General features: G+C 42.4%; 1 protein-coding gene across 3 annotated transcripts in view; it reads left to right on the forward strand.

Annotated features, from left to right (window-relative positions):
- The first annotated feature begins 15606 nt into the window (after positions 1-15606).
- LOC127635567 (zinc finger protein GLIS3-like) overlaps positions 15607-22945 on the forward strand; it is a 38316-nt gene continuing 30977 nt past the window's right edge. For all 3 annotated transcript variants that reach the window (XR_007969492.1, XM_052115681.1, XM_052115682.1), the window contains exons 1-3: positions 15607-15753; positions 16831-17208; positions 21655-21832. Coding sequence is in view for 2 of the 3 variants with exons in the window: in XM_052115681.1 (XP_051971641.1) it covers positions 16887-17208; positions 21655-21832 (500 nt within the window). In the remaining variant the exon portion in view is untranslated. The remainder of the gene's footprint in view (positions 15754-16830; positions 17209-21654; positions 21833-22945) is intronic.

Consider the following 22945-nt stretch of genomic DNA (forward strand, 5'->3'; position numbering starts at 1 on the left):
TCCCCGGTCTACCACAAAGACCACTGAGATTATTTAATTGCTGTCTTAAATATTGCTAATAAAGGAGCGTGGAACATTCCTTATTTCCAGTTTGATTCCTGAAGTCTCATATGGTGTTGTTTTATCGGGTCGGATTGATTTTTGGGCAGGGTTAGCACATCTTGTCTGAAAGCTGTTTAAATTCTGCACCTGTTCCCAGACGGTTTCTGCCATGTTATGTTTTCTTTATAAACTCTTCCTCTGCAGATCCTGTTCCTCAGGGGTTAGAGGTCAGGCAGGTGTTGGGGGGCAGCTGGAGGGGCAGAAAATAAATTAAGAAAAGATGAGCTGCCCTCGAGCTGTCACAACACTGTTCATCTAAACAGAAAGAGATGCTAAAAGAACAACTGCAAGACAAGCCGTGTTTTCAATGTTGATTCATCCTCCAGGTAGAGTCCCTGTGGGGTCTGGTGTCTCTGATATTCTTCAACGATAAGATAATATTTAATTAAAAGGATTTATGAGACATTCAATTTAACTTCACAAATTTGGACAGTTTTTAAATATTTCTTGTTGCTTAGTACTCTCAAAGACATTATTGGTGAAGCAGAAACGTGTGAAAAACACTTTGGTGTGACGTCTGCAGCACTGACACGAGTCATGTGATGACCGTTTACGCGTATAAATATCACTCGCTTCATAGACTTCAATGTATTCTGCAGCACTGACACGAGTCATGTGATGACCCTTTACACGTATAAATATCACTCCCTTCATAGACTTCAGTGTATTCTGCAGCACTGACACGAGTCATGTGATGACCCTTTACTCGTATAAATATCACTCGCTTCATAGACTTCAATGTATTCTGCAGCACTGACACGAGTCATGTGATGACCCTTTACACGTATAAATATCACTCACTTCATAGACTTCAGTGTATTCTGCAGCGCTGACACGAGTCATGTGATGACCCTTTACTCGTATAAATATCACTCGCTTCATAGACTTCAATGTATTCTGCAGCACTGACACGAGTCATGTGATGACCCTTTACACGTATAAATATCACTCACTTCATAGACTTCAGTGTATTCTGCAGCGCTGACACGAGTCATGTGATGACCCTTTACCCGTATAAATATCACTCACTTCATAGACTTCAATGTATTCTGCAGCACTGACACGAGTCATGTGATGACCCTTTACTCGTATAAATATCACTCGCTTCATAGACTTCAATGTATTCTGCAGCACTGACACGAGTCATGTGATGACCCTTTACTCGTATAAATATCACTCGCTTCATAGACTTCAATGTATTCTGCAGCACTGACACGAGTCATGTGATGACCCTTTACTCGTATAAATATCACTCGCTTCATAGACTTCAATGTATTCTGCAGCACTGACACGAGTCATGTGATGACCCTTTACACGTATAAATATCACTCGCTTCATAGACTTCAATGTATTCTGCAGCACTGACACGAGTCATGTGATGACCCTTTACACGTATAAATATCACTCGCTTCATAGACTTCAATGTATTCTGCAGCACTGACACGAGTCATGTGATGACCCTTTACACGTATAAATATCACTCGCTTCATAGACTTCAATGTATTCTGCAGCACTGACACGAGTCATGTGATGACCCTTTACACGTATAAATATCACTCGCTTCATAGACTTCAATGTATTCTGCAGCACTGACACGAGTCATGTGATGACCCTTTACACGTATAAATATCACTCGCTTCATAGACTTCAATGTATTCTGCAGCACTGACACGAGTCATGTGATGACCCTTTATACGTATAAATATCACTCGCTTCATAGACTTCAATGTATTCTGCAGCACTGACACGAGTCATGTGATGACCCTTTACTCGTATAAATATCACTCACTTCATGGACTTCAATGTATTCTGCAGCACTGACACGAGTCATGTGATGACCCTTTACACGTATAAATATCACTCACTTCATAGACTTCAATGTATTCTGCAGCACTGACACGAGTCATGTGATGACCCTTTACTCGTATAAATATCACTCACTTCATGGACTTCAATGTATTCTGCAGCACTGACACGAGTCATGTGATGACCCTTTACTCGTATAAATATCACTCACTTCATGGACTTCAATGTATTCTGCAGCACTGACACGAGTCATGTGATGACCCTTTACTCGTATAAATATCACTCACTTCATGGACTTCAATGTATTCTGCAGCACTGACACGAGTCATGTGATGACCCTTTACTCGTATAAATATCACTCACTTCATAGACTTCAATGTATTCTGCAGCGCTGACGCGAGTCATGTGATGACCCTTTACTCGTATAAATATCACTCACTTCATGGACTTCAATGTATTCTGCAGCACTGACACGAGTCATGTGATGACCCTTTACACGTATAAATATCACTCACTTCATAGACTTCAATGTATTCTGCAGCGCTGACACGAGTCATGTGATGACCCTTTACTCGTATAAATATCACTCACTTCATAGACTTCAATGTATTCTGCAGCACTGACACGAGTCATGTGATGACCCTTTACTCGTATAAATATCACTCACTTCATAGACTTCAATGTATTCTGCAGCACTGACACGAGTCATGTGATGACCCTTTACAAGTATAAATATCACTCACTTCATAGACTTCAATGTATTCTGCAGCACTGACACGAGTCATGTGATGACCCTTTACTCGTATAAATATCACTCCCTTCATAGACTTCAGTGTATTCTGCAGCGCTGACACGAGTCATGTGATGACCATTTACACGTATAAATATCACTCCCTTCATAGACTTCAGTGTGTTCTGCAGCACTGACACGAGTCATGTGATGACCCTTTACTCGTATAAATATCACTCCCTTCATAGACTTCAGTGTATTCTGCAGCACTGACACGAGTCATGTGATGACCCTTTACTCGTATAAATATCACTCCCTTCATAGACTTCAGTGTATTCTGCAGCGCTGACACGAGTCATGTGATGACCATTTACACGTATAAATATCACTCCCTTCATAGACTTCAGTGTGTTCTGCAGCGCTGACGCGAGTCATGTGATGACCCTTTACACGTATAAATATCACTCCCTTCATAGACTTCAGTGTGTTCTGCAGCGCTGACGCGAGTCATGTGATGACCCTTTACACGTATAAATATCACTCCCTTCATAGACTTCAGTGTATTCTGCAGCGCTGACGCGAGTCATGTGATGACCCTTTACACGTATAAATATCACTCCCTTCATAGACTTCAGTGTATTCTGCAGCGCTGACACGAGTCATGTGATGACCATTTACACGTATAAATATCACTCCCTTCATAGACTTCAGTGTGTTCTGCAGCGCTGACGCGAGTCATGTGATGACCCTTTACACGTATAAATATCACTCACTTCATAGACTTGTCACAGTTCAAAAAACAGCTTCACTAGGCAGCACAATGCATATCAGGCCGCAGCAGAGACTGTAATATAATCAGCTATTTTTAATCCTACAAACAAACAAACAAGAAGGTAAATGTATTCCGTTGCTTTGGACAGATAATCAGCAGGTAATGTACAAAACTAGACCTTTATCGTACTCGCCAACAGCTGTTTAACGTCACGACCCGAATGCTTTTACAGTAAATCAGTCAGTTGTTAAGTGTTGCTCTCAGTTTTTTTAATTAGAGAAACATTGCTGTAATAACCCTGGAGTAACTGAGAGAAGAGGAACTGAATGAACACACACACACATCTGCTCTGTTAAACATGACGTATATTTGATTGGGTTTGTGAAACGTGTGCTGACATATTTTATTGGAACTGTGTTGACACTGTGAATTTCATGGGATGTTTAATGCGGCTCTTGTGCCCCGCGCTCACTAAGACGGTTTTCTGAGGGGCGATTATCTGCTCTTGCTACGACAATAAAAAGTAAACAAAACTTAATCTAATCTTGTGCACTCTGAGCAATTGTCTTGCTTCTCAAAATCAAATAACCATAAATAACTCAGGAGAGCAATTTGGTACACGTCTTCGGATGGAAAAACATGCAGAATAAAGTCATATATCAAGATCCTTCAGATTCAAACGTTGTCGGCTGATTTGTGATATGATTTCAGGGACTCCTGTTTCTTTTTAAGGGCGTTTTCACTCGAGCTTTTGGTGTGCACCCATGTCTGATTGGAATCTAACTCAAACCCGGTTTACATCCGACGCATCTGTTGACACAACATGATGCAACTTTGTAAACATTCTAATGACATGCATTGACCAATCATCTGTGAGTTTGAGTAGACTACAGCAAGAGTTAAATGCAGGGGCGTAGATTCCAGGGGGGATAGGGGGAGGTAAGCAAGTACAACCCCAATATTTATATCATGATCAATGGAAATCTTCACACTGTAAAATTTGTAGGGGTTCGCGTGGTATGAACGTGAAGCGATCGTCTGTGTTCCACAACTGCTTTCGGGTCATTGAATAACGTATAATGTGTGAGAAAGGGCAGCTGGTGGACTTTCTGGTGCCCTCCAAAGGTAAGATGGTGCCCCCCTAGGGATTTGGTGCCCTATGCAGACTGCGTAGTATGCGTATTGGGAGTGGTGGTACTGTTTATACGTATATAAATGTGGCTGGAGTCGCTTTTGAAGTCTGAAAACCAAATTTTTCCTGAATGCAGTTCCACTCTCCAAACCTCAAGAGGTGCACTAGTGACTGACGATAGAGGCTGTAGCCTTTACCCTCCTTTTAATGCACCCGTCTCCCATGCCAGAGATGCCAGTTCAAGTCCCGTATGGAGCGGGTAGAACAGAAGTGTCACAATGGTGCCATGACCCGGATGGGAATAAGGATTAGGGGTGAGTGTAACAGTGGCCAGATGATAGATAGCTGTGCAGTGTATAAACTTCACTATTCTGACTGCAAGAGGTCCATTAGCGACTGACGCTAGAGGCTGTAGCCTTTAGCCTCCTTGTTAATGCACCCGTCTCCCATGCCGGAGATGCCAGTTCAAGTCCCGTACGGAGCGGGTAGAACAGGTGTGTCACAATGGTGCCGTGACCCGGATGGGAGTGAGGTTTATGGGGTGAGTGTAACAGTGGCCAGCTGATAGATAGCTTTGCAGTATATAAACCTCACTATTCTGACCTCAAGAGGTCCATTAGCGACTGACACTAGAGGCTGTAGCCTTTAGCCTCCTTGTTAGCACACCCGCCTCCCATGCCAGAGATGCCGGTTTGAGTCTCGTACGGAGCAGGTAGAACAAGAGCATCACAATGGTGCCTTGACCCAGATGGGAGTGAGGATTGGGGATGAGTGTAACGGTGGCCAGCTGATAGATAACTGTGCAATGTGTATAAACCTCACTCTGCTGACCTCAAGAGGTCCATTAGCGACTGACGCTAGAGGCTGTAGCCTTTAGCCTCCTTGTTAGTGCACCCGTCTCCCATGCCAGAGATGCCAGTTCAAGTCCCATACGGAGCAGGTAGAACAAGAGCATCACAATGGTGCCTTGACCCGGATGGGAGTGAGGATTGGGGATGAGTGTAACGGTGGCCAGCTGATAGATAACTGTGCAATGTGTATAAACCTCACTCTGCTGACCTCAAGAGGTCCATTAGCGACTGACGCTAGAGGCTGTAGCCTTTAGCCTCCTTGTTAGTGCACCCGACTCCCATGCCAGAGATGCCAGTTCAAGTCCTGTACGGAGCAGGTAGAACAGGTGTCACAATGGTGCCGTGACCCAGATGGGAGTGAGGATTAGGGGTGAGTGTAACAGTGGCCAGATGATAGATAACTGTGCAATGTGTATAAACCTCACTCTCCTGACCTCAAGAGGTCCATTAGCGACTGACACTAGAGGCTGTAGCCTTTAGCCTCCTTGTTAGTGCACCTGCCTCCCATGCTGGAGATGCCGGATTGAGTCCTGTACGGAGCAGTTAGAACAGGAATGTCACAATGGTGTCGTGACCCAGATGGGAGTGAGGATTAGGGGTGAGTGTAATGGTAGCCAGCTGATAGATAGCTGTGCAGTGTATAAACCTCACTCTCCTGACCTCAAGAGGTCCATTAGTGACTGACACTAGACGCTGTAGCCTTTAGCCTCTTTGTTAGCGCACCCGCCTCCCATGCCGGAGACATCGGTTTGAGTCCCAAACCGGAGCGTCACATTACCAATAATCAAAACAAGCAAGTACAGCCCCCCCCCCCATATTAACCTGGAGTTAACTGCCTCGCTCAAGGACACAATGATGGTGGCTGTGGGGATTGAACCGGCAACCTTCTGCTTACCAGTTCTGTGCTTTAGCCCACTACGCCACCACCCCTTGTGGTTGCTCAACTACTGTTGGCGCGAAGCGACTCACGGGCGCTTCCAGTGTAGTGTCATGTTCAGATCAAACAATCGAACTGAAACAGCCTGAATCTGCTCTCAACAGTCACATCTCATCCTAGATCCTCAAGTTTCTGAAAAGTCTCTGAGAGATTAAACTTTTATGGCTGGTACACTGAGTGATCTTTATAACTCATAACATAAGAGGAGGGAATGATTCCTAGCCTCAGGCGAGACCCCAGAGCGTTTCTCAAATTAAAAACAAGATCTTTGCCTGATGGCTGTATCAACAGATGATTCAGCTCGAGTTTATCTCGCGTAGATATCGAGATTACAGTCATTAAATACTTTAATGCCTTCTCATTTCCTCTTTGTGCATCTACTCACCTCAAGCTATACATTGTGTTCGGCCAAAGACAGTTTTTTTGCCTGAAAGCATTTGAAAACAACAGAAGAATTTAGATCAGGCAGAAATATGATGAAATAAAACGCTTCGTCTCTCTTTTCTGATGAAGAAACGTGAACATGCGCCTTTCGACCCGCATCACCGTGACATTCACGCTGTGTGAAACATTTATCCGGCAGGAAGAGGCATAAATGTGTTCGGTGAGCTTTTAAAATGGTGCCGCGCTCCTTGTTAATCATGGTCACAATTACTTCTCTCTTCAATGCCATTTCTATGTGTGCAGAAATATAGATGAGGACAAGCGTTCTATTCATGCAGAAGTGCGTGGACAAGCACTGTCAGTCGTGAAGTTTAACGTCACATTATTTCAGCACTTGCATCTTCAGCTTTTCATAAACACTGGCTATGTTCACAATAGCATACTAACATACTACTCGTACTGTGTCTTTAGTATGCACTATAGTATGCATATAGTGGATCTTCTACTACATTAGTCAAAATGTGCAGTATATACAGAGCACAATACTGTATCGTACGATGCAACACGCTCGACTTGATCTCGCCATTTCTGAGAACATTTCTACTTTGACTTCCAAAGGTTTAAGATAGCAACTGTGATAATGAGGAGGGCATGGCAGGGTGCACGGCTGGCACTGAATCAGCTGCTCAGCGGGAGAGTGAAATAAAAGGGAGCAGGAGACGCCAGTTCGAGAGAGAGAGAGAGAGAGAGAGACGCAGCTGCACTGAATGTGTGTTTTATGTTCGTTTATGCGAGATACAGTGGTGCTGAAACCCGGAAGGGAGTCCTCGCCGCTGCCATCCGCCAGGGGAGCAACCGCGACTGTCTGCCTGGGTACGAAGGGGTCACTCCCATCCCCTGAGAGCCGGAGGAACCGCTCCCATCCGCTGAAGAAGGGGAGGAGTAGTTCCGTCCGTAAGGGGCCTGAGGTCTCGCTGGCCAGTTGAGGACCAGGCGGCAGCGTGTCCGGGAGCCGGCGAGCAAGTTGTGTTCTATCTTGTTTTGTTAATTTATATCATTAAAGTTTATGTTGACTGTTCTACCAGTTCCTGTCTCCTCCTTGCCCACCTTTAGCTGTTACAGTGGTGCTGAAACCCGGGAGGGAGGAATGGCAGAGTCTTCGCCGCTGCCATCCGCCAGGGGAACAGCCACGGCCATCTGCCGAGAGCCAGAGGAACCGCTGCCATCCAACGAACAAGGGGAGGAGCGGTTCTCTCCGCAAGGGCCAGAGGAAATTATTAAAAACACTGATCAAATGAAACATTTGTTGCATAATCAGTGTTGAGCATAATCTGATCACAAGTAATTGGTCACTGAGATCCAATTACTTTTTACATTAAAAAGTGTAAGGAATTACCATTTACATTATTGCAATAAGAAAACAGTTACTGACTTTCAATTATGGTAATTCATTACTTTGAAGGACATTACTTGGGTTCCACATATTTCTATAATAATAGTTTTTATGTGTAACATATTTAAAATATGAATTATGTTCATATGTCCGTCTGTTTGTGTTTCTGTGACAACTGAAGGGTGTGAAAATGTTTGTGCAAAAAAAAACATTCTGTGAAAAGTAATTAAGTCATTTGAATACAATTTTAGAGAAGTAATTTGGATTATATTCGATTATGTTTTTGAGTAACTTAAACAACACTGAGCAGAAAGCATTTTGTAGATACAAAGGTGTCACTACAGTCTTCAAAGAGAGAGCACAACTGTCTCTAACAAGGACAGAAAGAGATGTGGAAGATGTGCAACTAAACAAGAGGATAAGTACATCAGAGTCTCTAGTTTGAGAAATAGACGCCTCACATGTCCTCCGCTGACAGCTTCATTGAATTCTACCCGCTCAACACCAGTTTCATGTACAACAGTAAACAGAAGACTCTTATGGGAAGAATTGCAAAGAAAAAGACACTTTTGAAACAGAAAAACAAAAAGAAAATGTTTGAGTGGGCAAAGAAACACAAATAACAGATAATTGGAAAAGAGTGTTACGGATCTTTTGTGGGATCAGCTAGACTGTGAGGTGTGTGAGTAGTGCTACAGGAAGTGTGGGGTGAAAGGTCAAGTGCTACAGGAAGTGTGGGGTGAAAGGGCAAGTGCTACAGGAAGTGTGGGGTGAAAGGGCAAGTGCTACAGGAAGTGTGTGGTGAAAGGTCAAGTGCTACAGGAAGTGTGGGGTAAAAGGGCAAGTGCTACAGGAAGTGTGAGGTGAAAGGGCAAGTGCTACAGGAAGTGTGGGGTGAAAAGTCAAGTGCTACAGGAAGTGTGGGGTGAAAAGTCAAGTGCTACAGGAAGTGTGGGGTGAAAGGGCAAGTGCTACAGGAAGTGTGGGGTGAAACGGCAAGTGCTACAGGAAGTGTGGGGTGAAAAGTCAAGTGCTACAGGAAGTGTGGAGTGAAAAGTCAAGTGCTACAGGAAGTGTGGAGTGAAAGGGCAAGTGCTACAGGAAGTGTGGAGTGAAAAGTCAAGTGCTACAGGAAGTGTGGAGTGAAAAGTCAAGTGCTACAGGAAGTGTGGAGTGAAAGCTCAAGTGCTACAGGAAGTGTGGGGTGAAAAGTCAAGTGCTACAGGAAGTGTGGAGTGAAAGGGCAAGTGCTACAGGAAGTGTGGGGTGAAAGGGCAAGTGCTACAGGAAGTGTGGAGTGAAAAGTCAAGTGCTACAGGAAGTGTGGGGTGAAAGCTCAAGTGCTACAGGAAGTGTGGGGTGAAAGGTCAAGTGCTACAGGAAGTGTGGAGTGAAAGGGCAAGTGCTACAGGAAGTGTGGGGTGAAAGGTCAAGTGCTCAAGGAAGTGTGAGGTGAAACGGCAAGTGCTACAGGAAGTGTGAGGTGAAAAGTCAAGTGCTACAGGAAGTGTGGGGTGAAAGGTCAAGTGCTACAGGAAGTGTGGGGTGAAAGGGCAAGTGCTACAGGAAGTGTGGGGTGAAAGGTCAAGTGCTACAGGAAGTGTGGGGTGAAAGGTCAAATGCTACAGGAAGTGTGGGGTGAAAGGTCAAGTGCTACAGGAAGTGTGGGGTGAAAGGTCAAGTGCTACAGGAAGTGTGGGGTGAAAGGTCAAATGCTACAGGAAGTGTGGGGTGAAAGGTCAAGTGCTACAGGAAGTGTGGGGTGAAAGGTCAAGTGCTACAGGAAGTGTGGGGTGAAAGGTCAAGTGCTACAGGAAGTGTGGGGTGAAAAGTCAAGTGCTACAGGAAGTGTGGGGTGAAAAGGCAAGTGCTACAGGAAGTATGGGGTGAAAGGTCAAGTGCTACAGGAAGTGTGGGGTGAAAAGGCAAGTGCTACAGGAAGTATGGGGTGAAAGGTCAAGTGCTACAGGAAGTGTGGGGTGAAAGGTCAAGTGCTACAGGAAGTGTGGGGTGAAAAGTCAAATGCTACAGGAAGTGTGGGGTGAAAGGTCAAGTGATACAGGAAGTGTGGGGTGAAAAGTCAAGTGCTACAGGAAGTATGGGGTGAAAGGTCAAGTGCTACAGGAAGTGTGGGGTGAAAAGGCAAGTGCTACAGGAAGTATGGGGTGAAAGGTCAAGTGCTACAGGAAGTGTGGGGTGAAAGGTCAAGTGCTACAGGAAGTGTGGGGTGAAAGGTCACCTGAGTATCTGGACAAACTGACCACTAGAATAACGAGAAGCTGTCATTGCTGCATGTGGAGGAGTTTTTCATGAGAACTCTTTGAAGTAGTTTAAGAAGTTCTGAACATTTTAGTAATATTTCACATTATTAATGCCCTGACTGATACATTGCGATCAGTTGAATGCCACTTTGGTGAATAAAAGTACCAATTTCTTTCCATAAGAACAAAATATGTACATTATTCCAAACATTTGTCCACCGGTGTATATTTTCTTTTAGCGGTAATGAAAATTCGGGGGTAAAATCTGTTACGGTCATTAAAATAATGTCACAATGTAAAACATCTCAATGGCCCTAAAACATGTAATTTCTTATTTGTATTTATTTATTTATTATTTCTGAATAAAATAGGACCAGGGCTTCATTTCCCAAAAGCATATTAAGCCCAAGTAGAATGTAAAAACCGCTGGTGGTCTCTTGCGATGCGTTTGGGGACACTGAGACTCGTGAGAATCACTTACAGGTGAAACTCGAAAAATTAGAATATCGTGCAAAAGTTCATTAATTTCAGTAATTCAACTTAAAAGGTGAAACTAATATATTATATAGACTCATTACAAGCAAAGTAAGATATTTCAAGCCTTTATTTGATATAATTTTGATGATTATGGCTTACAGCTTATGAAAACCCCAAATTCAGAATCTCAGAAAATTAGAATATTACATGAAATCAATAAAAAAAAAGGATTTTAAATACAGAAATGTCGGCCCTCTGAAAAGTATAATCATGCATATGTACTCAGTACTTGGTTTGGGCCCCTTTTGCATTAATTACTGCCTCAATGCAGCGTGGCATGGATGCTATCAGCCTGTGGCACTGCTGAGGTGTTATGGAAGACCAAGATGCTTCAATAGCGGCCTTCAGCTCTTCTGCATTGTTTGGTCTCATGTCTCTCATCTTTCTCTTGGCAATGCCTCATAGATTCTCTATGGGGTTCAGGTCAGGCGAGTTTGCTGGCCAATCAAGCACAGTAATACCATGGTCATTGAACCAGGTTTTGGTACTTTTGGCAGTGTGGGCAGGTGCCAAGTCCTGCTGGAAAATGAAGTCAGCATCTCCATAAAGCTTGTCTGCTGAAGGAAGCATGAAGTGCTCTAAAATGTCCCGGTAGACGGCTGCGTTGACTCTGGACTTAATAAAGCACAGTGGACCAACACCAGCCGATGACATGGCTCCCCAAACCAACACAGACTGTGGAAACTTCACACTGGACTTCAAGCATCTTGGATTGTGTGCCTCTCCATTCTTCCTCCAGACTCTGGGACCTTGGTTTCCAAATGAGATGCAAAATTTGCTCTCATCAGAAAAGAGGACTTTGGACCACTGAGCAACAGACCAGTTCTTTTTTCTTTAGCCCAGGTAAGACGTTTGACATTTGAAGCCCATGTCCAGGACCCGTCTGTGTGTGGTGGCTCTTGATGCAGTAACTCCAGCCTCAGTCCACTCCTTGTGAAGCTCCCCACACATTTGAATGGCCTTTTCCTGACAATCCTCTCCAGGCTACGGTCATCCCTGCTGCTTGTGCACCTTTTTCTTCCACACTTTTCCCTTCCACTTAACTTTCTATTAATGTGCTTTGATACAGCACTTTGAGAACATCCAACTTCTTTTGCAATTACCTTTTGAGGCTTTCCCTCCTTGTGGAGGGTGTCAAAGATGGTTTTCTGCACAACTGTCAGGTCAGCAGTCTTCCCCATGATTGTGAATTCAACTGAACCAGACTGAGAGACCATTTAAAGGCTCAGGAACCCTTTGCAGGTGTTTAGCTGATTAGAGTGTGACACTTTGAGCTACAATACTGAACCTTTTCACAATATTCTAATTTTCTGAGATTCTGAATTTGGGGTTTTCATAAGCTGTAAGCCATAATCATCAAAATTATATCAAATAAAGGCTTGAAATATCTTACTTTGCTTGTAATGAGTCTATATAATATATTAGTTTCACCTTTTAAGTTGAATTACTGAAATTAATGAACTTTTGCACGATATTCTAATTTTTCGAGTTTCACCTGCATATTCTGCAGTGTTCAGTATTTAATACACCATTGCATACAGAGACACTCTTATAATCTCAAACCTTGTAATGGTGAGACACTGAAACAATATGTCCTGCATGCAAACGATTCCAAAGTTGAAATTAATCATAAAGGTTAAACAACTATATAGTTCAATAGAATCTTTAATGTGTGAAATGAGGGCTGCTATTGTATTTGTCTTGTAACAGAAATGGACCGACAAGGTGATTTTATTCTGTTGTAAGTGGCCAGAATAACATTATAAGTATGGAAATTGATTCTGTGAAATCTCAGTTCCATTTATATTGTCTAACAATAATAGTGCCCTTCTGTTTCTTGCAATCTATGGCCAGAATTTATATAGCAATCACCATGTTAAGTGAATTCACCTATTCAGAGCAACTGTGATCAGCATTACAGACAGTCTGTGCACGTACTGCCCTCTGCTGGACAAAAGCAGCAACAGCTGCTCGAGTATAAAGGACTGTTCTGGGTTCAACACAAGTGAAGCTCAATTTTTGATCCAGTTCATGAACTGTCCCCATTGACTTCTATTGTAAGTGCCTCACTGTAACCCAGATATTCACTTTATTTTTAAGTCATTTAAATGATCAACATTATGCCATAAATTGAGCTGAACTTAAATTGTACCTGTAATATTCCTTTAAGGACTGACAGTTTGAGTAAAATACCAAACCCTCCTAATTATAAGAAAATAAATGCACTGAGTAAATAAAACTGGGATCTCAGTGGCCGGATATGAGAGACCGAGGAGACGAAACTCACTTTGTAAACAGATTCTTCACAGAAATTGCATCTTCATCTGCCCCCTGCAATTCCCAAATGATGCCCTCATTTAATTCACATTTGGCCCCAGCAAACAGCTCTCACGAGGGCAGAAGACTCGCGTGACACCGGACGGCGTCAGTGCATACGGAGTGCAGCATCTCGATATATGAATCGTGTAATCATACAGTGTTTTCATTAGCTCTGTGATTCTGCAGCATGTAACGTTACTCTCTCAACTCTTCTGAAGAACAAAAAAAATCACGTTTCCATGACAACAAGAAGCAGAACTCACTGTGCAAATAGTCAAACTGCCAGAGAAAGTGCTGCACAATGGAGTCTGGACTGAAAACACACACAGGCTGAGTTTGGATTGGCATACTACACTTACTACTCTTCTCATATCTGTGTGTAAGAGCATTATGTTAGTATGCCACTCTGGGTAAAATACATAATCAAGTCTTGAATAGAATATCAAGATCCATGTTACAAAAAAAGAAGAGGAATTCATTACGAGGGCCCAACAAATTATGGGGGTATTTTTGCCCCAAGCCCCAGTTCATTTTTGAGCCTTTTCACACACAAACACAACACACACTCACACATGAACACACACACACAACACACTCACACACACATGCACACACACTCGTATAAACACAACACACACTCACTCACACACACACACACATATATGTATACACACACACACACACACACACACATATCCATACACACACAACACACATATAATTACACACACTAAACACACACACATATATATACATACACACTTAACACACACACATATAACACACACACATACATATAACACACACAACACACACATATAACACACACACATACATATAACACACACACACACACATATAACACACTCACACACACACATATAACACACTCACACACACAAATATAACACACTCACACACACAAATATAACACACTCACACACACACATATCCATACACACACAACACACATATAATTACACACACTAAACACACACACATATATATACATACACACTTAACACACACACATATAACACACACACATACATATAACACACACAACACACACATATAACACACACACATACATATAACACACACACACACATATATAACACACTCACACACACACATATAACACACTCACACACACAAATATAACACACTCACACACACACATATCCATACACACACAACACACATATACTTACACACACTAAACACACACACACATATATACATACACACTTAACACACACACATATATAACACACACACATACATATAACACACACACATATAACACACACAACACACACATATAACACACACACATACATATAACACACACACACACACACACATATAACACACACACACATATAACACACACACACATATAACACACACACACACATATAACACACTCACACACATATAACACACATACACACACACACACACACACACACACACACACACGTATTGGTTCAAATGAGTCAAACTTACAGTGCAGGATACAAAAAATGTTTGGCTTTACATTAGAGAAGAAAAAATGCAACTATAAATGTAAGATTAAAGGGAAACCCAAAATAACATTTTAAGAATTGGACATTAAATCCCCACATTGATCGATTACTTTTCAGAATATCGGTTCGTCTATGGTGGTTACGATCAAGGGCGAACGTTTGGTTTGAAAGTTAGTAGACAAGTTGCGAGCTTTATTAGATCTAGTTTAAAGTTTAGTCCTTAATATAAGAATGGAAATCCAAGCGTGTAATCTCCAGAGAATGATCAAAAATGCCCTTACGCAGTAATCAAACACGACTGTGATTGGTGCATCCTGAACAGCGCTGAGAAAAGTTACTGGTGTCACGTGACGTCACCGTATATGCGCGACTTCAGAAGACACCGGAAAATAATTTACACATGAATAATGATACTGAGAATAATAGTCTTTTAAACTAGAATTAAAACATACTATAAAGTTGCAGTATTTTATAAGTGTTAAAAATGCCCAAATGATGGCCAGGTTATAGGGACATGTCCCCATCATCACTATAAATATATATAAATATCAATATAAGAGCACTTTTCCACTGCTGGAAAACAAACATGTGCGATTCATTCAAAGGCAGTCCATACATAAAGATATGTTGCAGTATTTCCATGCGAATAATAAATCCCCTTGAGTTATACAGTACAAGCACTTCTATAATTACTGATATAAACCGCGTGTTGGACAAAAGATTCGTCCAAATATGGTGTTCAAAAGACTCTGATGATGTAATGCATGCCAAACATTCACATGTTGGAGTTTCTGTCGGGCAAAAGGGCAAAATGAGGCTGATCCACCCACCCCTGACAACCATCCCAAACCCCATACAAACCAACAGCACGACAAACACTTCACAACACACACTTTACACACTTCAAATGATCACTTCTATTGATCGACGGTGACGGAGAAGAACTGCCGGTGACGTTTCACTGTTTCATCAAGGTGACATGAAGAGAGTCGAACAGGTGAGTTCCGAATGCAGGTCGATTTAGTGACGATAAACTAACAGTAAACTTGCTTTATAACTGCTTATATCTGAACTGTAGGCTATTAAAACACTTCATTTGCATACGAAACGTTAAGCTGAAAGTTATGATGGTCGATTCGGGAAAATGCGACTTTAAAGTTTGTTGTCAAAAGCGTTCATTTTACGTCGTCGGAATATTTTCCATTAAATTAAAGTTTCCAACAATTAACTTTGCGTAAAATAAAAGTGTTTCCCGACAATTCACTTTGCTTTAAAATAAAAGTGTTTCCCGACAATTAACTTTGCGTAAAATAAAAGTGTTTCCCGACAATTAACTTTGCGTAAAATAAAAGTGTTTCCCGACAATTCACTTTGCTTTAAAATAAAAGTGTTTCCCGACAATTAACTTTGCGTAAAATAAAAGTGTTTCCCGACAATTAACTTTGCGTAAAATAAAAGTGTTTCCCGACAATTCACTTTGCGAAAAAATAAAAGTGTTTCCCGACAATTAACTTTGCGTAAAATAAAAGTGTTTCCCGACAATTAACTTTGCGAAAAAATAAAAGTGTTTCCCGACAATTCACTTTGCGAAAAAATAAAAGTGTTTCTGTCTCGATCCAAGTTTAAGACGTGTTCTCTCATTAAGGCTTCATGAACTGCATAAAAACAATGTCTTCAAATGTCAATAACACACTGTCATCCGTGTTACCTTTACATGATCTCAAAATACTCATACATTTTTTACATGTCTTAATTTCTCTTGCTTTTTTAGTTTTAATGTGTTAAAGCATCGGTTATGCCTAGCTGATGCAAAAACTGTACTGAAAACTTTACTGCTGTATTGCTTGATCAGGCAGCCTCTTACCATGCCAAAATATACCTTGCTACAGGGATTACTATCATGGTGCTCTTTGTTATTTTGTTGTTAGTGTAGTTTGAGCCTCTTTGTTATAATGTCACACAATTGACATCAATATCAGCTCTTAAATGGATAAATCAGTGATTTTTCATCAGTTTTAAATGTATTTATGCTGCATGTTGATCAGGTGACTGTATGACACTCTTCTCTCTGCAGCTGTTGATGCGGTTTTCGGCTTGTCAGTGTGTCCACTCATCAGAACAGTGACCGACATGAATGTTAAAGGCTGTAATGTGATGGTTTCTCCATCCAGTATGACCCAGTCGGTACCTCACCTGAGAGTCCAGACGGGTCACACCTCCTCGCCGTCACACCCTGCTGCCCACAACCCGGGCACTGGAGCCCATACGGGCGGAACAACACCCGGAAACGCTGTCCTTCTCCCTTCCCTGAGTCTGCGCAGACAGGTGCTGACCAATGGGAAGCAGCGTGGAATTATGAGCTTTCCGCAGTCATCACAGCAAAAAGCTCCATCCTTGCCATTCCCAGCATCCTGCTCCAAACAGTCCATCCGATCCAGCTGTCCAGACAATGGTATGAAAAGTACAAAAATAAATCAAATAAAATGGTGCAATTATAGGAAAAGTGAAAAAGGCTAATTCTGCACACTGCTTTTGAGGTTCTGAAAATATTAATAATGATACTTTGGAGCATTAAACGTTTTGGTGCATCACCAAACAGAAATGCAAGCGCAGGGTAGTTCTAGCGAGAAGATTAGCAGCGGTACATCACTGCACCATTAGCTGGGGCGGCTGTGGCGCAGGTGGTAGAACGGGTCGGCTGCTAATCGCAGGGTGGGTGGTTCGATGGTTCCCGGCCCACATGACTCCACGTGCCGAACTGTCCTTGGGACACTTGAACCCCAAGTTGCTCCCAATGGCAGGCTAGTGCCTTACATGCAGCTCTGCCGTTATTGGTGTGTGTGTGTGTGAATGAGTCGCAGTGTAAATAGCTTTGGTAACCGCTAAGTTTAAAAAGGCGCTATATTAGTACAGACCGTTTACCATTAGCTGGGTAACTCCTAGCCAATCACATGTGAGCCATTGCTTTATAAGTCTGCTCAATCTATCACACTGATAACCTCACAACCACCAGTTGAGTCCCGTCCTGCACGGGGTAGGCTCCTCGCCCCTGCCTCCCATCTCCGGCAGGATCTGGATCTGATGGTTCCGAGTGCAACAACCTCGGGCCGTCAGACGGGGCTTACACCAAAGAGAGACATTACATTACAGTTTTATATCAAATAAATGTCACCTAAAACTTCTTCCTGATAGAACACTGTCCCCTTCTGCCATTGGGCGAACAAACAGATAGTCCCGCCCCCAAACTCATGCCATTGGTTGAGTAAGAAGTTGACATGTCAATACGCTTTAACAAACAGAGCAATGTTTTGAAAGCACAGCTGCATATTAAGCTGAGATATGTAATATTTTAACAGAAACAATCAGTATGCATATTGCAGACATTTATGTTTTTCTCAAAAATATAATAAACTATTTATGATGGGGTGTGAGAAGGAAGACTGAATTTGGACTGAATTTGCACAACAGTTTGACATGATTGAAATTAATCAATATATTTGTTGTTATTGACCTGATATGAACTGTTTTATGGCTCGCTTCACTTTTACACCTGCGACAAAATATTCTGCCATGTTCGACGTCTTGAAAGCAGAGCTGATGTGAAAAATTTAAGAGGAAACGCATCAGCGGCGTGCAGGAAACTGGCCATACGTGCGGGACAATCACAGATCCCGCCCCATTCCGATTTAAACAGAACTTCCTTGTGCAGTTCACAAGTAGACATGAGTCAAATTACACTACATCAGTCGTTTCTGTTGTATTAAAACAGTAAGAAAAGGTCATTGAACATCCTCTAGGGAGCCGGATTCCTGCTACTTGACATTTTATCATGGATGATGTCATAAACCTGTCTTCTGTGCAACTGAAAGATCACAGCAGAAGCCGAATGGAGACGCGTTTGTAGCATTTCTCTGAACATATTCTGCCTCGATCTCCCCAAAAATATCAGCACTGCTGATTTACATACCGACTCATACCTTACTTCAGACCGTCCAGCCGCTCGACCATCTCTTCTACACTAACCCTCAATCTCATATTTTTGATAATTAACCAAGCAGAAAGCTTGTGCCTAAATGAGCCGTGCAACCAAACCAGAGAGAGAGCGACAGAGAGAGAGACATGTAGAGAGAGAGAATGTAGAGAGAGAGAGAGAGAGAGAGAGAGAGAGAGAGAGAGAGAGAGAAACTCATTAGTATTTAACAGAGCAGAAACGCTTCCTTGGATTTACAGGTTTGTTTTTAAGAATTCCAGGAGTGTTCAAGTGTTTCTGTTTGATAGAGCAAAGTGCTCCGGTGGAGAAGACGTTTAAAGGAATAATGAAAATTCGGTCACCTGCCAAATTGATGGAATTTGCTTCAAAAATGTTGATGCCATTTGTGGCATTTTTAGTGCAAACTCACAAATAATCAAACACTGTATGTTGGCCAGTAAAATACTGTAAAAAGGCTACAGAAATAAAATGTTAATTTATTAACAAATATTAACCGTAAAATATACTGTAAAATGTTTTAATATATTTTAAAAAACAATACAGTAGTTTTTACAATAAAATGATGTAAAAATGTAATTATTTAAATGTAAAAAGTAAGATTTTCCTGTATAATTAATGGTAAAAAAGAACAAGAGAGTACATGTAAATTATTGTTAAAATTACAGTAAAAACCGGTAATCGGGCGTTCCCACAATTCCCTGCGTGACCCATCACATTTCATTATATTTTATGGGAATAGTTCTGTTATATGTTTAATATCAGTTATGTACACTGGGGTGTTCTGTGTTATATTTGATGTAGTTTAGTTCATGTTTACTGCATTATTTAAATCTCTATGTGTTACCATGACGGTGTTCAGTGTGTGTGTGAGTGACACGGAGCGCATCTCTATACGTTTAATGGTCAATACTCCTGGAAGAGCCACTATTGATTAACTTCATGTCATCATGTGACCTTCTGTAATTACTGCGGTGATTAACAAAATACCTTATCAAATAAACAACAGATTTTTACAGTTTCAGAAGCATGTTTATTAATTTTATGTTCAGTCATTCCAAATCAGATGATTGCAACACGCTCCAGTAGAGTTGGCACAGTCGAGTGTTTTCATCATCATTTCTTGTAATAACACTTATTAAGCATTTGGGCACTGAAGACACACGTTTATTAAGAAAGTGGAATTTCCCCCGTTAATCCATTATGAAGGTCTTCAGCTGCACAACTGTACGTTATCTTCATTACTGTATTGTGTGCTTCATAATGCGCCACACGTTCTCAACTGGAGATGGTCAGGACTGAGGGCGTGCCAATCTAGCACCCGCTCTCTCTGATTATTCGACCAGTATGTGCTTTGAAGTTGTCCTGCTGAAAATTCCAGGACATCCCTGGAAAAGACGTATGCTGCACCAAAATGTGTGCATATGTGTCTGCATTACTGGTGCCCTCACAGATGTGCGAGTTGCCCATGCCATGGGCACTGACACACCCCTGGCCCATACAGACACTGGCTTTTGGACCTGATGCTGATAACAGCTCGGATGATTCTTTTCCTCTTTGTTTTTCAAAAACTATTTGAAATGTGGACTCATGGGACCAAAACACACAGTTCCACTGTTCTACTTTCCATCTCAGTTGAGAGCGAGCCCAGAGAAGTCGGCAGCACTTCTGGACAGTGATGATGTACGGCTTCTCCTTTAGTAAAGTCTGAACTTGCATCTGTGGATGCAGCGGCGAGTGGCGTTCACTAAAGTTGAGAGCGAGCCCAGAGAAGTCGGCAGCACTTCTGGACAGTGATGATGTACGGCTTCTCCTTTACACAGTAAAGTCTTAACATGCATCTGTGGATGCAGCGGCGAGTGGTGTTCACTAACAAAGGTTTACTAAAGTTGAGAGTGAGTCCAGAGAAGACGGTCTTGAAGGACAAGACTGTTTTTGGAGGCTCCTTATACATTATGACACGATTGCCTGTTTAACATCTCCTGTTTCACATCAGTCTTAAATTGCCCCGTCCCAACTCTACTGGAGCGTGTTGCAATCATCTGATTTGAAATTACTGTACATTCAAAAACACAATGAAATTCTCAATGTAAAGCATCATATAATGTGTAGTTGTGGTGCTTTCAATTTAGCAAAGGGGTAAATTCATCAAAAATGAGTGATGAATTTACAAATCACTCATTTTTGTTTTTATAAGTACTTTTAATACTGTCACAACATTTTTGGAATTGGGGTTGTAGTTAGCAAAGTTTCTTTTTTTAATGTAGTGTTTGTTCTGTGATCGGACTACCTCAAGCTCACGGATTACGTGGAAAAATGGTGGATCTAATACAAAATTGCAAGCTACTGCAAATAACGTGGAGATTGTTTGAATTTGCGTTAATCTTCGCAATCACAAAAATAGCACATTCTCAGTGTATCATTTGCAAACACTTTGTTACTTCTAATCTACATCAGGGAAACTCTCAATACATTTTTCACAAAGGTTGAATTAGCAGCACTGAATATTTTAGACATAGAGCCGATAGGAGCAATCATAATGCTTTTTTTTTAGCTGTTCAAGTCAGGAAAATAAGTGTGTCATGGCCAGAACGAGCCTCTGATCTACTGAAAATGACTTTTGAAGAACCACACAGAGTTTGATTTTTAGTTCTCTGCTGGAAATCGTTTTAGAGTCCTTTTTAGTGGCCATTTTTCCTTCTTAATGGCGAGATTTTATTCTGAGAGTCTGACCTTTATTATTACTTGATTGTGCGGCAGCAGTTTGGCACTTAAACTTTTCACTCTTCATTTAAAAACCTGAAACTCTGGTTTTGGTTCTAGAGATTTTACATTTGATGCAGAAGTGAATTATTCAATCACAGGTCATTAATGTCAGATGAAACTTGATGCTGTGGCACTCTCTCTCAGGTTACTTGTCTTTGGGGCGGAACGGGACAGTATTTGGCTCGTGTGGCAGTTCAAACCTGCAGGTGATGAGCAGTGCCATGCTGGTCCAGAGTTTAAGTCCGGTTTCTCCAACTGTCCAACAGACCCCAAATGCTCCACCTCATTCTTTGGGACTTGTTGTTCCCTTCACAGATGCCAGGTAAATCACAGTGTCATTTCTTCCACTAGTGGCACCACGTGGAACTGCACGAATAAAACGTGATCGACTTTATCGCTGCTTTGTTAGTATTAAAGTACTTTAGGCTATTCACTGACTTGTACCATACATGTAACCTATTTAAATGGGTTTCTGGTTGCAATAAAGCATGCAAACGACTTGCAAAGGCCCTGGGGCGGGGGGTGTTCGTTGTTCATGGCCAAAAGTTGTTGAGCGGGGAGGAGGGAGGGTGGGGGGGACATTCGTTATTCATGGCCAAAAGGGTTTTCAAGCAGGGGGGGGTCACCTAAATAGATCATGCAGCCTTAAAGCCCAGGGCACAACCGGGCAGTCAAGGGCCCCCTGGGCACTGGCCCGGTCGGTAATCCGTCCCTGGGTTCAGCACATGACAGGAAGCACAGAAGTGTCTGACTCGAAGGCTATTTTTTCCAATTCCTCCGCTGACTGCAACCGGCAAATCTCGCCGATCGGCAAGACGAGGTGCAGTTGAAGAAGAACAGATTTCCTGAACACTTCCCCATCTACTTTTCACCATCCAATCAATTCCCTATGTATAAATAAATCACGTCCCTCATCACTCAATGAATACCATTTCATTCAGGAAAAGCAAAATGTCACGATTCCCCGTTGTCTGCTCTGTGTTCCTGCCGTTCGAAGCTTCAGGCACTGGCACACTGACCTTCGAGGCTTCAGGCTCTGGCTCACTGACGGTCGGGGCTGCAGGCTCAGGCTCGCTGACCGTGGCAGGCGTGAACTGGGGAGCGGAAGCCTTAGCCTGCAGCCCCAACCGTCAGTGAGCCAGTGCCTATAGCCTCGAACGTCAGTGAGCCAGTGCCTGAAGCCTCGAACGTCAGTGAGCTAGTGCCTGTAGCCTCGAACGTCAGTGAGCCAGTGCCTGAAGCCTCGAACGTCAGTGAGCTAGTGCCTGTAGCCTCAAACGTCAGTGAGCCAGTGCCTGAAGCCTCGAACGTCAGTGAGCCAGTGCCTGAAGCCTCGAACGTCAGTGAGCTAGTGCCTGTAGCCTCGAACGTCAGTGAGCCAGTGCCTGAAGCCTCGAACGTCAGTGAGCCAGTGCCTGTAGCCTCAAACGTCAGT

This window comes from Xyrauchen texanus, chromosome 43 (assembly GCF_025860055.1).
Source record: "Xyrauchen texanus isolate HMW12.3.18 chromosome 43, RBS_HiC_50CHRs, whole genome shotgun sequence".
Classification (NCBI taxonomy): Eukaryota; Metazoa; Chordata; class Actinopteri; order Cypriniformes; family Catostomidae; genus Xyrauchen; species Xyrauchen texanus.